This window comes from Eurosta solidaginis, chromosome 5 (assembly GCF_040869045.1).
Source record: "Eurosta solidaginis isolate ZX-2024a chromosome 5, ASM4086904v1, whole genome shotgun sequence".
NCBI classification, from domain to species: Eukaryota; Metazoa; Arthropoda; class Insecta; order Diptera; family Tephritidae; genus Eurosta; species Eurosta solidaginis.
Window position 1 is genome coordinate 174,471,557 of NC_090323.1, and position 24,068 is coordinate 174,495,624.

The following is a 24,068-nucleotide window of genomic DNA, read 5'->3' on the forward strand; positions in this document are numbered from 1 at the left end:
TTAAAAACTTTAATTTCAGAGGAGTACAACATCAAAAATGTATTTGAATTAAAAGAGAGATTGAAAGATACGATCATTAGCCATGAAGATATTTTGGTATCCGTTGATGTTATCTCCCTCTTTACCAACATACCGACGAACCTAGCTATAAAGATAATCATGAAAAAATGGGACAAGATTCAAAACAATACCAACATACCGAGGAATAAATTTCAAAGTATCTTAGAGTTTTGCTTAAAGGACAACAATTATTTTATATGCAACAATAATATATACAGTCAGTGTTTTGGAATGCCGATGGATAACCCCTTTTCCCCTACGATCGCGGATATAATAATGGATGATCTTTTAAATAGCACATACTCGGAGCTCAAAAAGCAGCAGAAAGGCATTAAGTTCATTGTAAAGTATGTGGACGACATGTTTGCCATTATCCAAAGAGATGATGCAAATATCATACTTAAAACGCTGAACCAATACCATAACAGACTACAATTCAAGATGGAAATGGAAAAACAACAGCATACCTTTTCTAGATACCCGCATACATAAAACAAACAATTACTTAATATTAGACTGGTACTCTAAGCCAACAGCGTCTGGGCGCCTAATAAACTTTTTTTCATCACAACCACGAAAATATAAAATTAACACCGCCAGAAGCCTCATACACAAAATCTTGACTATAAGCCATCAGCAATTTCATGACGACAACATAAAGAAAATACAAATGACGCATAAAAGAAATAATTATCCTGACTACCTTATATCTGACCTTACAGTACAAAAATTAAATCAAATTCAACAAAACCAATCACTAGCAACAACAACAAACAATGAAACAAAACAATATCACAGTGTCACTCATATTCCCAGGCTAACAGAAAATTTAACACAAGACGTAATTAAACAACATAACATCAAAATAGCTTACAAATCCAACCACACATTATCAAGATGCTTTACAAAAACAAAAACCTCTATAAACAGAGAACAACAAAGCAATGTGGTTTACAAAATAGAATGCAAAGGGAATAACGAAGAAAAATGCAACAAAGTTTATATAGGAACAATTAAGCGCGCTTTGGGTACACGATTAGCCGAACATGAAGCTGATATTAGGAAACAAAAACAAAATACAACTCTCTCACAACACGTAATAACACACAACCACGTCGCTGACTTCGAAAACACGAAAATAATAGACAAAGAAGCTAGAGAGAAAAAACGATACACCTTGGAAAGCCTACGAATTTTGCAAAATAGGGAAAAGACTATGAATAAGAAAGAGGACACAGATGGTATCGCTGCCACTTACATATTATGTTTATAACATTTTACTTTTAGTATGACAAGTGTACCACAGTAGATGGTATCGTTTTATTTTTTTATTTTTATTCTTCTACATTTTTTAACCTTTGTTCTTGTAAATTATGTTTTATTTCTTTAATTTAATGCCGTAATTCAAATGTAAGTGAAAATTTGAAAACATATAAATCAATGTTAAATGTTAATATGTGTAATTATGATAATTCCAAATTAATGTTGTTGTTTTTGTGTTTTTAAAATAAAAAAAAAAAAAAAATAAATGTAAGGCGCGATAACCTCCGAAGAGATCTAAGGCCGAGCTTCTCTTCCAATTTGCGTCGTGCTCCTCTTGATTTTCCCTACAAATTGGCCGGACGGGACCTACATGTTTTATGCCGACTCCGAACGGCATCTGCAAAGTAGATGAGTTTTCACTGAGAGCTTTTCATGGCAGAAATACACCCGGAGTGCTTGCCAAACACTGCCGAGGGGCGACCCCGCTTAGAAAAATTTTCTTCTAATTGAAAAATCTTATTTCTAAAATTTTGATGTTGGTTTGCCCGGGAGTTGAACCCAGGGCATACGGTGTGATAGGCGGAGCACGCTACCCATCACACCACGGTGGCCGCCATTGTGTGTTTTTATTGTTAATAAATACAGAATTGCTCCAGAAGAAGCCAAGGAAATTTGGCGAAACGTCGAGCTGTAAGGTGAAATAAATTGTTTTATTTGCACTAGTTCAGAATAGATCGGAAAAGCTTACCAAAAATATACGAAAATCAATCAAACCGATCGGAAACCAATATATAGAATTAATATCCTTTTTTGAGAAATAGGTACATCGACTCGACCGATAATTCGAAAGCTGCATACTCAGAGTTTAATAGACCCTCAAAATCTAGTAATTAGATGCCTATTGAAGTTGTCAATGATTATTCAATTGTTCTATCAATTAATACTCGATTACCATTACAAAAAAAAAAAGCAAAATATAATAATGACTTTTTACGAAAAGAATCGTTTTATCATAAATTTGTTTCACTTTTTTAGGCTATTTTGCCGCATTGATGTATATTGGAACAATTTTCTGTCATCCCTTGTCAAATTTGGTGTGGAAACACGACCGGTTTCGCCGTTGTGCCATCTTCAGTGTCATTTTTCGTTCTGATCTGTTGTTGTCGTTGGTCATATATTTATAGTTCTTAGGTTGATCAGCAGGAATTCACAAATTGGATGTTTGTGTGTGTGTGTGTTATGTGGTCATACAGAAACGAGGGTAGTTTTCACTAATCAACTTGTTCGGTTCGTTTATTGTTTTGTGTTTATCAGTTGCATCAGTGTTATTATTGTTTTTTGTAAACCAATGTTAAAGATTTAAATATTGTGCCGGAAATAGTGTTTGTTTGTTCGTTTATTATTCTACCGTTAAAAGTTTTCTGTTTGTAGATTTCCATGTTTCTAGTACGTTCAGACGTCAGCCCTTTGCTTGTACATGACGTACCGTGACTGTTTTATTGATGCATGCTTGAGAACATTTATTTTCGGCCATGTGATTCGCAATGTTGGACCATCATACGTTTGACTAGGTTTTTTTTTTTGTTGGAAGTTTTGAACACTGTCCTAATGTTATATTTTTTGAAAAAGTTTGTTAATTTATATGTTGCTCTTCCAGTATATCGACTGCTTGGTGGAAAATCACCCTATCTCAGCTGCCGTTTAGAAAACGCCCTATCTCAAAAAACGATTGAGTTTGTTCGAAAACACCCTATCTCAGAATTCGGTTGAAGAACGTCCTGTCTCAGAATTTTGTTTATAAATGTCCCACGTTAAACATTCAGGCCATCCCTCCCTCCCCACCCCAAGTTCCACGAAGAGCTTGGGGTCGCCAGAGCCTCGTCTGTTAGTGAAACAGGATTCGCCGCGGATAGGTGAGATTGACAATTGGGTTTGGTGAAGCTATATATTGCACTGGCAACCTGAAGGGTTGCGCTACACAGCCCCTTCTATCTGGTATTTTAGTCGCCCTTACGACAGGCATACCTACCTCGGGTATATTCTGACCCCTAACCCGCTGGGGATCTCTCCGTCTTTTTCGGTTTCCATCATGAATTTAATGTTCCCGTGCTGCTAAAACAACAACAACAAGTACTCCAGTATTAACCCTTCGTTATTAGTACCTAAGACGTATAAAATGACAGACCTCATTTGGACTTCAATTCCTGTATGTAGTTTTTTCCAGGTATTGCATGAACGCTTCCATAAGAATGGCTGATGTCGGGTTTCCCATGCCAATACCACTTGCTTCTATATTTATTTTATTGTTTAATTGAAAATAGTTTTGACATAAAGTCAGTGGCGTAGTGAGGTTTTCTTGCGCCCGGGGTAAATATTTAGTATATTTTGCAACAGAATCGTAGCTTCGCCTCTGGTGTCTCTTGTGGTGTAAGTGTCCTCTACTAATTGTTCTACTACATTCTCTAGGCCATCGACGATAACGCTAATCGCTTGTATTCCGGTGCTTCATCGTGTTTCAGATTCAAATTTGACAATTTTTGTTAAAGCATTTTTTAATAATTCCCATCGTAACGTTGAACGTGAGAAAAAATGATTTGTAATGAATTTAGGGAAATTCCACTTATTTGAAACCTTCTGCTAACGTTCAAATCGCTAAAATGTTGAATAAATCACTCCAATATTCAGTATTGCAAACTGGTCTTTATTTAGGTTACTTTGGGAGAAGTACTTAACAATTATACTTCACAACCAATAGCGCGTTTAAATCAAAACTGATCAGTTAGTACTCAGCTTACGCTGCTTTTATACTCTCTGTTGCCTCGTCCGCATATTTCTCCAAAAGTCTAGACCCTTCACCTTCTAGAACTCTTGTATATCCTGCTTGGTAATTTAGTTATATGCGTGTGTATGTGTGAGTAAGAATTTCGGCTGATGATTACAGGTGTGTGTGTGTGAGATATGTCTTCACTTCGAGCTGCTGGTTATGTGTGTAAATGATGATTGATGTGTTTATGTACACAAGTGTAGCTTGCTTTAATGTGTACATGTACATAAGAGTGGCTGCTTTATGTTTTTGTTGTTGCGTGATTATTTACTAACAGCCTAGTGATGTCAACATTCGCCACACTGCCCTCCACCTAAGTCTGATCGTTCCGATGAGACAAATTTTCATATCTAAACGCTGTCAGCCTTTCCAAATTAGCCACTTTCATTTTGTTTCGTGGTTTGCCAATCGTTTGTATGCGGTAAACTACATCGTTGATCCGTTTTACAACTTTGTTTAGGCCTTCCCAATTACACTGAAATTTCTTTAATTAATTGCTTTATCGCATGTGGATTTCATTTTGTCACTCAGAATCTTTGTTCGATGTCTTACAAGATCGTGTATTTCCCTCATCTCTTCTTCCAAGACACCAGGGAATTTCTTGACTTTTCTCTCCACATCGGCATTTATCCCAAACTTCAAATGAGCTGGCAGTCGAAGGTCATTGCCAAAAATTACCTTTGCGGGAGTTTGGCCCGTTGTCTCATGCACTGCCGATCGGTAATTCATCAGGAATAATGATATGTGTGGATTCCACTCTGTATGGAACTTGTCTACTACTTTCCTTAAGTGCTCCTCCAGGGTTTTTTGAATCGTTCTACCATACCATCGGACTGAGGATGCAATGCAGTTGCCTGTGTTTTTCGAATGCCCAATGTCTTACACATTTCTTGAAACACCGCGGATTCAAAATTCCTGCCTTGGTCAGAATGTAACTCCATTGGTACACCATACCTTGCAAACCAATTGTTTGTAAGCACTTCTGCCACTGTTTCCGCTTTTTTATTTGGGATTGGGTATACCTCTGGCCAATTGCTGAAATAATCCATAACCACCAGTACATATTTGTTTCCACGGTTGCTAGTAGGAAATGGACCTGCGACATCCATAGCGATCCTTTCAACTTGCTTCATCTGGCCATGACTTCGGGTTTTGGGCCCTTTCGCTCTGCTGTAAACCTCGCAATTGGCAATCCACTCAGTGACCGACTGACGGCAACCAACCCAATAGAATCTCTGCTTAATTTTATCGAGCGTCTTCGTGATTCCAAGATGACCTCCACTTGAACCATTATGTAGCTCGCTGAGCACCTCAGCAATCCTTTTCTTGGGAACAACTATCAGTTTCTTCTTGCATTGGCCATCCCCACTCTCCCATATTCGATGCAAGCAACCGGATATCAATTCTAAACTGTTCCACTGTGCGCAATATGACTTCGCAATAGGACTATCCGCTGACATCTCCTCTCTATTTGGTCTTTCGTTTCGTTCGAGCCCTTGCATAACATGTGACAGATCTGTATCTTCTAGCTGACACTTCCTTAGTTGTTCTATGTCCCATTCGTCCGAACACATTATAGTCATAAGCCGGACATATATGATGTCTTCCTTAGCCTCTCGTAGTCGTGCCTGAAGTTCGAGTTTTGATGATATACGCGCCTCTTGTTCTTCGAGTTGTATTGTTATGCGTGTCTCTTTTTCTTTTAGTTGCTGTTGTTCTTTCACCTGCGATTCCAGTTGGGATGCCATATATGACTTCTGTTCTTCCAGCTGAGATGACATTTGTGACGACATTTCTCAAAATGCGTGCCTCCTGTGCTTCCATCTTGGCTGTTACTGTCGATGTTTGTGCAGATATTGCAGCCAATATCATGTTCAAGTCTGTGCTCGTAACTGTCTGCGATGATTCGTTTTCTCTTGCATTTTTGTTGTTGTCTTGCCTCCATCAGGATGAAAGACATACCCGTCCACATTAATTTCTTCCGACTCCATAACCTCTCGTAGCAGTGCTTGATGTTCGATCTTATTGCCGGTTGTATTCAATCCACGGTTCTTCAACTCCTTTTTCAGTTGCTGGATATTTAATTCGCTTAACTTTGCCATGTCCAAGTTGTATTCGAAATCTTCCGAATTTATTCAACAATTCCTCTTTGAAAAATTCTGCTAACGTTCGAATCGCTAAAATGTTGAATAAATCACTCCAATATTCAGTATTGCAAACTGAACTTTATTTAGATTACTTTGGGAGTAGTACTTCACAAAATTACTATAGTAAGAACTTCGGCTGATGGTTAGGGGTGTGTGTGAGATATCTCTTCACTTCACGTTTATGTACACAAGTATATCTTGCTTTAATGTGTACATGTACATAAGAGTGTTTTTGTTGCGTGACTATTTACTAACAGCCTAGTGATGTCAACATTCGGCCCAATATATACCATTGCTCCCCTTGCCCTCTCCCCTAACTACGCCACTGCATAAAGTTCACCCTAAGAGCAACTTCGTGATTTGCGTACTTTCACTTTGTCTTTTGTATTATGAGGTATTCTTGAATTAACTATGTACTATGTGTCTGATAGTGGTATTGATAAATACAGATCTTTTATGTCAAACGATGCCAATTTAATGTTCTTTTCCAGCTCAAAGGTATATATTGTCACGGATATTAGCATCACTAAGCTATACCATCACTAAGGCCATGCTAAGCGATATTTACGTCAATAATCAAATCATGTATACACATATATAAGGCAGCTGAGAGATGTCACACACAGATGCATTTACTTATACGCCTATGTGCGCGCGAGAGACTGTAAACTACAAACATTCACATCAATAATTCAATCTTTATGTATCTACATAAACGAATAAATAATTGCGTCTACACATATGTACCATGTACGAATACGAGCAGCGGATAGTTAATGCGCAAACACATGCATATAGCTGAGAAGTTTGAGAGCTCATGGACAATGCTAGTAGATTCTGGAAAAATGCGAACGAGGAAACCAAAGGGTATAAAAGGCAACAGATGTAGAGGCGCTGGAATTCAGTTTGATTTAAGATTTCGATTAAGCGCTATCTAGCGAGCTATAGCAGAATTATTGTGAATAGTAGAGTTTCATTTGAGCTATCAATCAGTTTGGTTATTAAGCTTGCTATTCGTTGCAAAGTATAAGTGTTATTGTGAAGTACTGTAATAAAGGCCATTTTTCAATTATTAAATATTGGAGTTATTTATTCAACAGTTTAGCGATACGAACTTAGCAGAGGGTTGCAAATAAAAGGATTTGCAAGTAAATTCGTTACAATTGGTGTCAGAAGTGGGATTGTTGAATAAACTCCAGAGGACTACAAGGAAATGGCAAAGTTCAGTGAATTGAAGATCCAGCAATTGAAGAAGGAGTTGGAGAGCCGTGGATTGAATACAACCGGCAATAAGATCGAACTTCAAGCACGGCTACGAGAGGTAATGGAGTTGGAAGGAATTGATGTGGACGAGTATGTCTTTTATCCCGATGTGGAAGAGAAGATAGAGACTCCGAATCCATTGGCGAGTGTAGACACTAACGCGATACTAGCAGTGCTGAAGCAAATGTCGTCACAAATATCAACCGATATGTCAACACAGCTCGAAGAGCAGAAGACATATATGGCATCCCAGCTGGAATCACATGAGACACGTATTTCAGAAATGTCGACACAGATTATATCAAAGATGGAAACACAACTGAAAGAGCAAGAGGCGCGTATATCATCAAAACTCGAAACGCGTATAGACGAGAAAATAACGCAGTTTGAAGAAAAATTTGAGGCAGAGGTGGATGCTTTGAGAGGTCGTATACAGGAATTGCAACTTAATCGGCCGGCTGCTTCAGCGAGTAATACGAAGGTAAAAACTCCATCTTTTGACGGCTCTGTTCCTTTCCAGGTGTTCAAGGTACAGTTTGAGAAGACCGCAGCAGTGAACAACTGGAATGCAGAAGATAAAGTTGCTGCACTGTTCGTGGCATTGAAGGGGCCAGCAGCGGAAATCCTACAGACGATTCCCGAAGGAGAGCGGAACAATTATGAAGCATTGATGGCTGCTCTAGAGAGACGATACGGAACTGAGCATAGGAGACAGATATACCAAATGGAGTTGCTGAACCGCTTCCAGAGGCCTGGTGAAACATTGCAAGAGTTTGCGTCGGATATTGAAAGGCTAGCACATTTAGCGAATGCGGATGCATCCGTGGAATACACTGGAAGGGTAAAGATTCAGATCTTTATAAATGGCATACGAGATGTGGAAACGAAGCGGGCTACATATGCGAATCCAAAACTAACATTTGCTGAAACGGTATCGCATGCTCTGATTCAGGAAACAGCGTCGCTTCTGTGTAAGCCAGTTTTCAAAGCACGCCGTGTGGAAGTAGAAAGGCCAGAGCGGGTAGACACAATTTTGGAAGCACTGTAGGGATCTCAACAGGAGAATGCCGGAGTTATTAAATGTTTCAAGTGCGGCAACCCAGGTCACATTGCACGTCATTGCGATCTTGGTCCTAATAGTTCCAACAATGTGGGTGGCCGTAAACGCAAAGCTGGCGGAAATGAGCAAGAGCGTGTCGAATGTAAAGAACGAAAACTTGCCCCGGCTATTGAATGTCCTGTGATATCTGTGTCGCAGATTGGAAGGAAATCAAGCAGTCTTACCATCATAGGGAATGTGGATGGTAAAGAGCGTGTACTGACTGTAGATACGGGGGCATCTCATTCCTTGATCCGATCTGATTTGGTCTACAGGAGAGTAAAGTCATTACCTGGAGCAAGGTTGCGTACGGTCACAGGCGAATATAATCAAGTCCAAGGCGAAGTGGTATGTGAGGTATTAATTAGAAAAGTCATGGTTCTACACAAATTCGTTGTGGCGGAGATCGTTGATGAAGTCATATTGGGAGTGGACTTCTTGGTTGACCATGACGTCAGGATCGATATGCGGAGAAAAATGATGCGCTATAAGAATCAGGGCATACCACTTAACTTAAGTTTGGAAAAAGGGTTCAGCAGTAATCGGGTACTGGTGGAAAAGACTCGACAAAGACCACGAAAGTCAAAGGCAAAGGTTGATAGATCGAATGGGCCAAATAAATCAAAACCAAAAGTACCTGCGAGAGAAACACTGGCATTGACAAAACCTAAAAGACGCAGGAAAACGAAGCAACGAATTTCCGAGAAAGAATGCGAGGGTAGTTTCAAGCCGGAGCGCACTACTGTTGTGAAATGTGGGAACGATACCGATTAAGCAAAGCAAATCCGTCCAGCGCAAGCTCTACGAAGTGGTTCATTGACCAAACAACAGAGTGTGAAGGAACGGCCCAGGGTAACGAGTAGTAAGAAGAAACACTGGCATGACAAGGACTTTAATTCGGAAGGTTTCTTGGCGGGAGATTTGGTAATGTTAAACAACCCTCACCGGCGGAAAGGTGTTCCAGCCAAATTTCGGTGCAGTTGGGAAGGCCCGTACAAAGTTGTGAAGAAGATCAGTGATACCATCTACCGCATACAAACCACTGGGAAACCACGGATTATAAGAGTGGTACATTTGGAGATGCTAGCGGCAGTTAGATCGGGAGATTTGTCTGATCGGGACGATCAGACTTAGGTGGAGGGCAGTGTCACGGATATTAGCATCACTAAGCTATACCATCACTAAGGCCATGCTAAGCGATATTTACGTCAATAATCAAATCATGTATACACATATATAAGGCAGCTGAGAGATGTCACACACAGATGCATTTACTTATACGCCTATGTGCGCGCGAGAGACTGTAAACTACAAACATTCACATCAATAATGCAATCTGTATGTATAAACGAATAAATAATTGCGTCTACACATATGTACCATGTACGAATACGAGCAGCGGAGAGTTAATGCGCAAACACATGCATATAGCTGAGAAGTTTGAGAGCTCATGGACAATGCTAGTAGATTCTGGAAAAATGCGAACGAGGAAACCAAAGGGTATAAAAGGCAACAGATGTAGAGGCGCTGGAATTCAGTTTGATTTGAGATTTCGATTAAGCGCTATCTAGCGAGCTATAGCAGAATTATTTTGAATAGTAGAGTTTCATTTGAACTATCAATCAGTTTGGTTATTAAGCTTGCTATTCGCTGCAAAGTATAAGTGTTATTGTGAAGTACTGTAATAAAGGCCATTTTTCAATTATTCAATATTGGAGTTATTTATTCAACAGTTTAGCGATACGAACTTAGCAGAGGGTTGCAAATAAAAGGATTTGCAAGTAAATTCGTTACAATATCAAGGTTTTCTATTACTTCTGTTGTTTTAGTTATTGCATTATGTTAATAGCATTATGCCGATTTAAAATTAATGATGGGTCGCATTGAAGTGTCCGGTTTATGGCTTTGGCAGCGCAATCAGTGGAGGAGCCGAAGATATGATTTGAATAAATGTATTAAAAGAGTTTTGATGACCCTTACATCACCAATTTTATTTATACTCCTTGGAAGATCCTAGTCTTTAGTATTGGTGATTTGTTCGGTGTGCTACTTATCAAAATCATATTGTGACGAATATTCGTATCACTAAGCGATACTACCATCACTAAGCCGATACTAAGCAGTATTTACGTAAACAAATCAATCATATCTACACACGTACATACAAGGCAACGGAGAGATACTCATAAACACATGTAATCATCAGCCGAAGTAGTACTCACATATACACACGCATTTGCCTATGCGAGAGGCTATTAACCACAAATACACACGCATATAGCTGGTAAACAAGTAGAAGATTATAGAGGGAGAAACAACTAGACATTTTTAGAAATATGCGGACAAGGCAACAGAGAGTATAAAAGCAGAGCAAGCTGATTAGTCAGTAATCAGTTTGATTTAAGCACGCTATTGTTTGTGAAGAATAAGTGTTATTGTGAAGTACTTTCAAAGTAGGCTAATAAAGACCATTTTGCATTATTGAATATTGGAGTTATTTATTCAACAGTTTAGCGATTCGAACGTTAGCAGAAGGTTTGGAATAAGAGGAATTTCCCTAAATTCGTTACAATATAAAACGTATTGAGTCTGTACAGACAGTTGTATTATATTTGTGAGTCTTTCAGTTATTACAGTCGTATTGCCTTAGTCCGCCTTCGTTGTTGCAAGGATGACGAAAATCGTTTCAATATACATCAGTTATCCAGTCGGAAAATTAATAAAACAAAATGAACCAAATTAATAGTATTTTACTGGCAAATTGGCTTGAACCTCTTCAGATATATATCGCCGCGCAACATTATTATATTTTTACTCGCAATTGGTAGATAAGAACAGCGAACGAGACTTCGAGACTATCTCAACACCAATTATTTTCGGAATTACTTCGCGACTATTTTGGAACCAATTTGGAACAATTTAAGGATCATTTAAGGATTATTTTAAGTATAATTTCGGAAAATCTTCGGAATCACTTCTAGGTTGTTTCGGGAAAATTTCACAAAACCGATCTACATATTTAAAAAATCTTATTTATGATGCTATTTGTTTGATATGAGATAGAGGAAGATTTACAGCGATGACAGGACAGGGCAAGGAGAAAGGTGATGAAATGGAAGGGGATAGTTATTGGGAGAGAGCGATGCAGATGGAAGGGATATAATATCGATACAACAACAACAACAACAACATATAATAGGGCGAAGGGGAGGGGATAATCTCAAGAGAGTGAGGTTGGGAGAGAGGGGTAGTGATAGTATTAAATATGGAGAAAGCAAATGGGCGCAATAACAGTAGGAGAGTATTTAGCATGAGCTGTAACTAAATAAAATGGATTTTTCAAATAAATATTGATAGCTACTTGTTAATAAATGAACTGACACGGAATAACAGAGGCCTGCTATTTACGTTATGATAACAGATTCTCTGAATGCATATTACATATATTCTTACTTTGTAGCTGTCATCGCCAATTGTTGCTCTATTCTAGCCTCTTCTTCCCTTAAGGCTTTCATATTTCGTTCACGGGTATCCGAATCTTCGTTCTTATGCTTAATTGAGTGCAAACGTAGCTCCGAAGCCAGAGGAAAGCCCAACGGACACAACTCACATCTATAAACATTTTTACCCAGATGAGTACGTAAATGTTGCACTTCCTCACTTTTGGAAGGAAAGGTGAACTCGCAGTATTTGCATTTGAATGGTTTTTCACCGGTATGATTTTGAATATGACGTCGAAAACTATGACGATGTATAAAGCTATTTAATCGTGACAAAATGAAAGGTGCAAATAAATTTAGATAAGTACATGTTGGGACGACGTTTATATAATAACTTACCTCATTCCACAAAAGTCACATTTATACGGCTTTTCAGCATTATGAATTAGTTTATGTCGTGTTAAAGCATATTTTGTTATTAAATCTTTACCACAAATTTCGCATTTGTATGGTTTGTCACCAGTATGGAGGCGCATATGACGTATTTGGTTATATATATTTGCAAAGCTAGTAAAGAGTGATAAAATTGAAAGTGGAAATAAATTGAGATAAGAATTTTAAGTCGCGATTTTTATGATAGCTTACCGCATTTCACAAAAGTCGCATTTAAATGGCTTTTCTTCACTGTGAATTATTTTATGTTTATTCAAATCAAATTTTCGTTCAAACCTTTTACCACAAATTTCGCACTCGTATTGTTTAATTCCTTCGTGAGTTGTTTTGGGTCTGGATATATATATTTATATAAAAAAAAAAAAACAGATCAATAAAAACAACAACAAACCTTGAAATAATTTATAATTTTATACATCCAGCGTATTTTAGCAAGGAATTCAAATTTAGGATATTATTATTATTATCATTGTTTACAAATAAATTTATAAACTATTTTTGATTAGGGTGCCTGGTTACTGAGATCATATGGTTGCCTGCAATTAAACATATTGGTATGTAGGCTAAATGTATATTAGGGCCGTTCCATTGGTTTATCGAGCTCTGGCTCTGGCTCAAATCTCATTGGAACGATCTGGATCAACTTTATGAGAGCTGGCAGCACTAATAAAAAACATCTGTTTTGTTGAAAATAAGTAGAAACGTACACAAAATTTTAAGATACTGATAGAATTATTAACATTTAAATAGTTTTGCACGTAAGCAAACTATTTATTTTCCTTACATCATCTTCAAGTTGTTTACTCTGTCATTGTTTTTGCTTTTAAATATGGCGAAATCTTGTATGTATACACAAATGTACACATATTTAGTTCAGGCTACAATGGCTCAACTATATGGTTCGCTCATCTCACCAGCTGATTTTATTTTTTTCATTTCACTGGAGTAGGGATTGTCAGGAGATGGCAAACTTAAAATGAAACCAACGAATTTACAACATTTTCTTACTACATACAAATGCTGCTAAGTTTTATGTTTTCACTCCATTCCATTCGTCTAACACCTACACGGTGATTTTGGCAATGTGAACAAAGGTGTGTTGTTGCTGTAGAGATGAGCCAACCATATAGTTGAGCCATGAGTGCTACCAACTCAAAAGTGGTTAGCTGTCAAAAAATCTACTACAGAAAACGAAACGAACAGAACTGCTATACGGATCAGAAATTGAACCAGATAAATATGAGGATCACAACGTTGTTGTTGCATTTGCATGTTAAATTTCTATCCTAATTCTAATTAAGATCGCCCTAAGTGCCGCCCCCCCCCCTGCCAAGATCTGCAATTTATAAAACTTCGGTTGAAATATTTTATGAAATGAATAGTTTAGCTATATATTCATTTCCAATTTCCATTTGTTTCGCTGTGGGTAAAATCAGCAGAAACAAGTAAGGACGAGACTGCCGAAGACTTCATACCTTTCATGAATGGGGCTGAACAATAATATTATCCCGTTCGTAATCTCCAAATAATCGGATGTATAAGATAAGAAATATATAGTGAACAGATGTACATACCTAAACGATTTTTAAGATAAATATAAAATAAAAAATAGGTAGGTACTTTGTGTGAGGATGCAAAGTTTCAGGATTTTTGTGGTCTGCATGTAAAAACTATGACTATGAATCACGTATTTCAACAATATATGACGTAAACATAACTATTTGATGAAATTTGTTGAAATTTGGAGCTTCTAGCCGTAAAAAAGGGGAAAAAATTACAGTTTATATGGGGTATATAATATATATACCACCGATCTCTATGATTTTTTCAGACACCAATATATACTATATACGTAAGCAAACGTTGAAATTTGAAGCTTAGCTGTTAAAATGGGGCAGAAATTGCGCACAGTTTCTTATCTGCACAATCGGTTGTATGAGATATATTCTATGTATATCACCGATCTCAATGATTTTTTCAGACAACAATATATGCTATACACGTAAGTATTTGGTGAAATTTGAAGCTTCTAGCTGTTAAAATGGGGATGAAATTGCGAAAATATATATATATATATACTATATATACCACCATATATATACTATATATACCACCGATCTTTATGATTTTTTCAGACAGCAATATCTGCTATATACGTAAGCATTCATTGAAATTTGAAGCCTCTAGCTCTTAAAATAGGGCAGTAACTACGAAAAGTTTCCTATCTGAACAATCGGTTGTGGGGATATATACTATATATACGACCGATCTCATCAATTTTTTCAGACAACAATATGTGCAATATACGAAAGTATATGGTGAAGTTTGAAGCTTCAATCTGATAAATTGAGGAAGATGTGCCAAAAATCCTCTTTTTCTGAAAAATCGGTTGTATGGAGGATATATGCTATAGTGGTCCGATCCGGTCGGTTCCCACAAATGTTTAATCGGACACCCAAATACACCCGCTCACCAAATTTTATCAAGATATCTCAAAAATTGAGGGACTAGTTTGCATACAAACAGACAGACGGACATGGCTAAATCAACTCAGCTCTTCATCCTGATTATTTCGGTATACTTAATGGCGGGTCTATCTATTTTCCTTTAAAGACTTACAATTTTGGGATTCGTGACGAAATTAATATACCATTTCATTTTCATGAAAGGTATAAAAATGTACCATTCTTGTATTTGAAGAAAGAATTTCGTACTTTTCGCTGAAATTTGGCAGCCTTGGTCACTATTTCATGATCACGGTTGCCACACCACATCTTTTTCTGGACGAAAATTCCTTTTGAAAAAACAAAAGAAGGACCAATATTTTTAAAATGTCACAAAAAAATTATTTATATAGGCCTTGGCGAATTTCACTTCCTACATCGCGTTAATGTGTCACTATTTGGCAGCAGAAATATGTACATTCACGCCAGGAAATCTCCATTATTTTGGGAATTGTGGCACGCTCTGACTTCTACTATACATAATTCTACATAAAGATAAAAATAAATAATAATAAAATTAAGTCAACCTATAGTACTTTGGGCAGCTTTTAGTAGTTGATGGAACCTATCTTCCTCCGGTCCGAAATTCGGTTAATGCAGCAGAAATTCTTTGAAAGTCGAGGGCTCGTACTTTATGAACAATCTGGAGAGTTGCTTAAATGTGGATAAACTTTTACTATTTTTCAGCTAAGATAACTAATAAAAATAGGTCTGACTTAGCCTAATTGACATATTTATAATGTTTCAAAACCTGTAAAAGAGCTTTCAATACACGACCCGAAAAAACGGAATAATAAGATATTCTTTCCAACAGGTTGTTTAGGGTTCACATGAAGCGTAAATTTTTCATGAAACATAAACTTTCTCATCAACATCAATAAAAAATTAGGGTTTTCCCAAAACAAAGTGAACACTTGTTATTTTCATCTTATAATTATTTAACCGGAATTTAGGCTTAACTTATTGCTTTTGCTGGTTCAAGACTGGCGGGGCCATGGTGTAGTGGTAGCGTTCTCCGCCTACCACACCGAGGGTGCTGGGTTCAAGACTCGCGCAAAAGCAACATCAAAATTTAAGAAAAAAATTCATTAAATTACAAAAAAGCATTTCTAAGCGGGGTCGCCGTCGACAGTGGTTTGGCAAACACTCCGAAAAGTTTCTACCATTAAAAACCTTCTCAGTGAAAATTCATCTGCCTTCCAAGTGCCGTTCGCAGTCGGCATAAAAAATTAAATCCCCGTCCCGTATATTTGTAGGAAAAACTAAAAAGGGGCAAGGTGCAAACTTGAAGAGAAGCTCATCCTAAATATTTTCTGAGATAAATCGCGTCAAGTATGTATATATTTCTTTTTATTTGTTTTTTATCACTGTTCAGGCCTGCTTATTCAGTCGTTAATTTGTCAATTTAGAAATGTCTGGCTCCGTCTTAAATGCTGTGATAATTATTTCTTGGTGCTAAAAAATCTGAGAACGTGCGTTAAGTGATCCTATTGCCCTACTATGAAAAAAGATATACACACATAAAAATAAGTCTTTTGTTTCATAGTTTTGATATCGGCTGACACTTCGGCCAAAAAGCCGCCTGAATATGCATTGCAATGTCATATCTTGGAGAAAAATCTATAATTTTGTTAATCGGTCTTGGTTTAAGTATATATTTTAGTGGCGCAAACATATCTATTTTTTTATCACTTTTGCTCTCGCCTCCGTACAAAGAACCAGACTGGAGGAAAAGTGGCCATCAGACCAAACCTTAACAAAAAGCACCAGTTTTGTATAAATGAATCGAAGTGGTAACCGTAGCCGCTATGCCAAAAGTACCGTTCTTCGAATCTGCTGTGAACAGTGTTGTCGTTGAGAATTTTCAAAAAGCGGTCAATAGGGATTTTACTTTTATGCTACACTTCCACAGAGAAGCGGGCAAGACCGCACCAAATTATACATTGAACTGATCCGTTAATGTCAAGCTCTTAGCAATGCACCTTTTAATTGAAATTTTTAACAGATATAAGCTGTAAATAAATTTAAAAGGACTAATAAAAATCTTTCTCTACATTAAAATACCCAAAAAACTATGGTCATATTCACAATCAATGTTATGGACAATCAGACCAATTCTAAATATTCTCGCGGAATTTTGTTCTCGCAGATTTTTTTTATTCCCGCGGAAAAATTCCTCCAATTCTGTTCTCCTAGGGAGAACAATAATTGGGGAACAGGAATTTCGAATTTTCGAAGTCAGCTGTTTTGTCAATTGAAATTTCGTTGCACATTTCTTATTTTGTTTAAAAGATTGAAAAGTTTAATTATTGTTGCAAATTTGTTGGAAATTAAGAAATAAAATATAAACAATGCACAGTATTAATTGCATTTCATGTGGTATTCACTGAAATTAGTAATGAATTGGTTCCACAGCAACATCAACAGCGGATCATAAGAAGAAGACGGCCGCATAACACAAATCTGCCGGAGTTGCCTGCTTTCGTTCAGCAAAGCAATTTTCTGGCGGCCAAGTTGAGTTGAATTCCTACTTCTTCATATGCCAAAATCTATTTAAGCCTTTTTAAAAAATCCTTGCACAATTTCTGGATGGCTGCATCAAATATGTATACCAAGAGCTCTACCGTTGCTTATGATATACTTTTCGACTTAAAATAACTATTGTGGTTGTTGTTGTTGTTGTATTAACAGTGAGAATATTGGGGTAGAATGTAAATACATATTTTAGCACAAGTTTGTACAAATAAGTGTTCTTTCTTAAAAGAACCAATTTCCTTTAACTATTTTGATGCATTCCCTTTAATTTAAATAGTGAAAAAACTCCTATGAAATGGTAGAGAAATCTCCCTCTCCCTCACATTCATAATACCTACTTTTCTCCCATAACCGGTTTCCGCTTTTTCGAACATTGTTCAGAATAGGAGGAAAGGGAGAAGTGAAAAAACTCACAAGGAATTTTTATTTAGAATACGAGGAATGGGAGAAGGGAAAAAACTCGCACGGAATTTTCGTTTAGAATTGGGCTGGATATGTCAAAAAAGCTGTGACCAAATTTGAAGTATAGGTAACTATATTTCGACTTTGAATACGCACCTTTATTTTTAAGTTATGGATTTCTTATAAATTCGAAAGGATATAATTTCTGAATCATATTTCTATAGATACTTCATAAAATAATCAAGGACATTTTTAATTTTGGTGTTTATGACAGGGTAAAATATTGAGCCCCAAAATAGTTCTAAAAATATTTGAAATAGTTTTCAAAGGAGCAAAATGTTCTAAAAAGGACGAAATCTCTACAAAGCGACACAAGGGCAACACTGTATGTATGTACATATATATTTCAAAAAATCTCTCTTTGATTGCCCGCAAACGTTCATGCAAAACCCCATCTGAGAGATGAATTCTAAAAATTCTTACTGAAAGCTAAAATTTTGCATGAAAACTCGCGGAAGTTTGGATTGTTGGTGTTATATAGTAATACATATTTTTATAAAAATATCGAAAATAATGAACGTCGAAGCAAAACTTAGTAAAAACTGGAAAAATCTGAGTGATGATGACTTGTGTAAATGAGTGTAGATATGTATGCGTGTTTGTATGAAAATTTTTAAGGTCACTTTATCTTACTTAAAAAGTTTACTTAAATCGCCTCCTCCCAAATCGTGCTGGAATCGCCCCTGCCTACATTCCACGCGGTCGACACCAATAAGCGCAATAGAAGTCGATCGGCCAATAACAAGGCCATTGAAGTAGGTTAATGAAACTGCGACGCAAGCAAAATTTTGAAGACACGCGCTGCCAAATGCAATCTACTGACTAATACTGACTCAGCGAACTGAGCCATGCACTAGGCCCTGGGGAGAGTGCTTGGGCAAAAATAAACAGTGAGGAGATATGAAAGATATTTTCTGTGGCTAAACAGTTGTATAAATAGAATTAAGTTTGAAAAAATTAAAAGGAATGATCACAACAGTGAAACTAAATCGACACATGTTTTTATTTTCTTACATGCAAGCTTTCGGCAACCTCACGGCTGCCTATTGAACGGCAGATCTCTCTGCCTTATACAGAAGACAGACTTAGATAAAATCACACACATCCTGCCACGGGACCACCACATTTGCATCATGTGTTCTGGAGTCAATGCAGTGTAAAAATATGATTGTGGTATTTTCCCGAAATGGTTGTTGTTGTTGTTGTTGTATTAACGATAAAGCCACTCCCCGAAAGTTTTGGGGAGTGTTATCGATGTTGACACTCCTTTGTCGGATATGGATCCGGTACGTTCCGGTAACAAGCACCATTAAGGTACAAGCCCGACTATCACAGAAACAAGGCTACAGCTGTTTCGATTATACATTGTAAATGTGCCACTCACAGGAGAAACGGCTTTTAAGATAATTACAAGGTATAATCGTCCTGATGTCACGTTGTTTAAATTAAAAATTGCTTCTAATGAGTGTTTTCATAGTACAATTAAAAGCAATGAGAACAATCCTACCCTCCAAAGCACGCCCGACCGGCGCGAGGTCGAAGCGTCGAGATCTAAAACAGCTCAGCTACAGAATAAAAATCATCAGCTGAGTACTATACATAACAGATAGAAATTACATAACAGTTATGGTGTTTTCTTTTCTACACGAAAATGTCGCCTTCACGCCAACCCTTCAAAAAGTTGTGTTCTGTTGTAAAATCAGCTTAGCCTCAATGGAGGGTTCATTATCTTTTCTCAACAACCTACCCCTAAAATGGCCCAAAATGCAACATTACTTGCCCTCGCTGCCATTGACGGTGCAGAAAACAGCTCTGTCAATTAGCTGATGAATCACACGAAGCTGAAGCGAATGTTAATATGTACGTATGTGTCGCATCATGCCTCACTCAAAAGCAATTTGCGATCACAGTTGACAGCGAACAACCACATGAACTGCATTTTTTTGTAAAAATGGTTACAATTTTTGTTCTCTTCAAGTCATGCAGGGTGGCACTGAACATTTTAAATGGCTATAATTTCACAAGGCGAAGTGAGAATCTTAAAAATGTTTGCCGCAGAAAGTGGCGACATTTTCATGTAGAAAAGAAATCACCATTAGAAACTATACATATACATACTACATTATTAAATATGTGAACATTTTTGGTGTATTTAATTTTTTTTTTACAGTTTTCTTTATGGTAAAAAGTGAATCCGTTATATCGTTAGCTTAATGTGAAAATGTGCTAAGTCACTTTTTACGAATTTTACAGGAGACGAAAAAAAATGAATAATTTTTGAAATAACCTTATTTTTTTCAAAACTGTGAATGAGGATACCTTAGTTGCAATACTTTTGAGCATTGTGAATTCATACAAGTGGCGAATGTTTGATAAAAGTTCACAATAGTAAACAGGTTCGATCACCTGTTCAATCACTGTTCGATTACTAAAATCATTTGCTCAATAGTGTTTTTCAGAAATTTTTGTAAACGATTGTACATTGCAATATTTACATATTGTAACGAATTTACTATAAATCCTCTTATTTGCAACCTTCTGCTAAGTTCGAATCACTAAACTTTTGAATAAATAACACCACTATTCAGTAATGCAAAATGGTATTTATTAGACTACTTTTAAAATAACACTTCTATTGCTCGACAGATGGCGTGCTTAATCAAAACTGATTATCGCGTCTCTACTGTTGTTGCCTTTTATACTCTCTCATTTCCTCGTTCGCATCTTCTAGGCTTTTCCATTCCAGAACTTACTAGTTAGTTATCAGCTACAAAATCACCAGCCACAACTACGTTTATAGCTTCTCATATGCGCGTGAGTAATACTCGCACAAATTATTGCCCTCTCTTGTGAGCACCTCAGATAAAATATATGCATGTGTTTGTGCGTTGCTTCTCCGCTGCGTGTACGTACATATGTGTAGACATAATGATTGAATTATTGATGTGCATTAAGTCACTGCTTAGCATCGCTTAGAGATGACGTACCCCTTAGTGTTGCTAATATTCGTAACAATATTTTAAAATGCTTGCGTAACTGGCTGCTCACATTTAATCTATTTACTAGATTTTAGAAATTAATATTAAAATGTAGTCTGATTTTCTGTATAGACATTTAAAAGAAAAGCTGATTTGGATTACAAATGGGCGGTTCACGCAATTTCAATTTAATATAGGCGAGCAAATAAACAAACCTTTCTTTAATTCTCTGGCCATTCGCAACAGCCGTTCTCCCTGTCAGCTATTATTTGACAGGTAGGTATGGCAATGGAGAAATAGAAACATTTTTCACTTGTATGAATTCACAATGCTTTTGAAAAAGATAAATAAAAATCATGTATGCTAACCCAGCCACTATTTTATGACTTAGCACAATTTCTGCACGGAAAACAAATTTTTCTCCTGACTTAGCACTTTTTACTCAATATGTTTGCCCATCACTCCTCCCCTTTAATCTTATAACTTTAAACGAGCAACTCTTGTATGTTTGTACGAACGATCTCGGGAACGGCTCAACCGATTTAAATGAAATTTGGCACAGAGATAATTGCCGTCATCCAATGAGTTTCTCGATCATTGAGAGACTTGAGAAGCAGATGTCATATTTTCGCACACGTGAAATGTGATAGGCAGATGGCACCGCTGTTTTTCATTTAACTCATACGGCGAAAGGCTAAGCAGCGACATCTATTTTTGAAAAAGTAGGTTTATTAAAGGCAGCGTTGCCAAACTAAAGACAAGTAATTAACAAATTATCTGGATCACAAATTGAACCAGACTTCTATCTGGATTTATCTGGTTGAAATCGTTGTTGTTGCATTTACATGCAAAATGATTTATCTGACTCAGGCTTTTGCCACCGGATCATGGCTAATGTGTCACCTTCTAAGGCTTTCAACGTAGGTGTTTCCACTCAGAATGTTTCACAAGGATGCCACCTATTCCAAATTTAAAAAAAATTGCATGAGATATGCCGATATGGATATCAACCGAAAGGTATTTCACTTTTACAATAGGGACATTTTTGAGTAAGGTTGCCACCTATTGGAAAAAAAAATTGCATGAGATATGCCGATATGGGTTTCAAACGAAAGGTATTTCACTCCGCATTACAATAGGGAAATTTTTGAGTGGGGTTGCCACCTATTCGGAATAAAAAAAAATTGCATGAGATATGGCGATATGGGTACCAAACGAAAGATATTTCACTCTGCATTACAATAGGGACATTTTTGAGTAGGGTTACAATTTAGGGTTGCCACCTATTGTAAAAAAAAAAATTGCATGAGATATGCCGATATGGGTTTCAAACGAAAGGTATTTCACTCCGCATTACAATGCGGACATTTTTGAGTAGGGTTGCCATCTATTCGGAATTAAAAAAAATCATGAGATATGGCAATATGGGTATCAAACGAAATGTATTTCACTCCGCATTACAATAGGGACATTTTTGAGTAGGGTTGCCATTTAGGGTTAGGGTAGTTAGACGAAATAGTACTCTACTTACTCATATTCTATTAAAGCTATAAAGAGGAACATTACAGTTAGAAATCATCATAAAAAATCTTACGTATGATTCGACTTAAGTTTCTTAATTTCACACACGCTAATAAAATTGAAATGCAATATCAAGGCACCGTGGCAAATTCCAGCAAAATATATTTAAATGCATATTTCTGGCAAATATGAAATGAATAATTGCAATTCCTCACAGATTACTATTAGAAAGATTTCTCACCATAGCAAAAAGATATCTCACCATGGTAATTTGCTACCGTTGAACACTAGAGATATGTATATGTTCAATTTGAAAACGACATCTAATCATTTAACTACTTACCAACAGATGGCGCTTAGGGAAGTAAGTTGACATTTAATTAAACTATCTGATAGTTGTCATTCATGAAATATACAAGTTTTTGGAATGTACTAAAATTGTGACACTTTCATTGTGTATAACTAAAAAAATATTTGAAATTAATAATTCGGCGCATGAAGATACTGGACCTAAATAACTTAGTTCTTGATTTCACTAATTATCATAACAATCCCTTATACTATAGGCTGGAATTACTCATTTCAAATTTTTCTTTCCAGTTCATTTTGCGGTTAGTGTTTGATATGTTTTTGAAATCTATTAATTAAGGAAATCAAATATTGGTAAGTAAAAATATATAATAATATGTACATAATAAATAACAAAAAAAAAAAAATGATGACATGTAGAACAAAGTATGTTATACGGCATACTCGAAGATTGCCGAGCAAAGCTCGGTCGCCCAGGTATTGATTGAAATATAACACTAAAACTATATATTTCACAAAAAATTCTATTTATTTGTCAAACTCTTTCTAACGGTTCTGATCTGGACCCTTTTACTCTAATATTTGACTCCAAACTCTCTTTTTGATATATGTATATGAGCGTAAAAAACACAGCAACAAAAACACAGATGAGCCATTTATGGTTTCCTCTTTTCGTCAGTTACTTAATGCCAACGAGAGATGTGAGAATACTTTTGAAATGAGAGTAATTTATTTTCCTGCTATGCGGTTGTTTGGGAACCGCAGACTACTTTGTTCCATCGTAATAACTACTTGGGAACCTCTGCGATATCGTCATTTGTCGGAAGTTATTCAACTCCTTCAACATAACATCATATTTAATACATAATAACTGCATAGCCTACTAAAGCTGTTGAGCGCTCACTAGCATGCATTTGCCTAATAACAAGCGTACATACATATTTATATATGTATGCCTATCCCTATGCATTGTACAGGTCTACCAGGTAAACCTGTACAATGTCCCTATGTACATACAAAGCGAATGCAAGTTCAATGCCAGCAGCATCATACGATTCTACCGCTACGCATTCAATTGTTAGAGTCCACTTATTGGTTCCAATATTTTCTATTATTTATTTTTTCTTGATTTCATTGTTCTCTAATTTCCTTTGTTAAACTCTTTACCTATGTAGTTTATTTAATAAGTAAATATACACCTTTTTGGTAA

The 24,068-nt window shown here is 36.7% G+C and overlaps 1 protein-coding gene across 7 annotated transcripts in view; it reads right to left on the bottom strand.

Moving 5' to 3' along the window:
* The window catches only part of LOC137233879 (zinc finger protein 665-like), a 69,533-nt gene that overhangs the window by 29,240 nt on the left and 16,225 nt on the right, over positions 1-24,068 (bottom strand). For all 7 annotated transcript variants that reach the window (XR_010947591.1, XR_010947592.1, XR_010947590.1 and 4 more), the window contains exons 4-6: positions 12,742-12,882; positions 12,496-12,663; positions 12,110-12,415 (exon numbers count right to left, since the gene is read on the bottom strand). Coding sequence is in view for 3 of the 7 variants with exons in the window: in XM_067757391.1 (XP_067613492.1) it covers positions 12,110-12,415; positions 12,496-12,663; positions 12,742-12,882 (615 nt within the window). In the remaining 4 variants the exon portion in view is untranslated. The remainder of the gene's footprint in view (positions 1-12,109; positions 12,416-12,495; positions 12,664-12,741; positions 12,883-24,068) is intronic.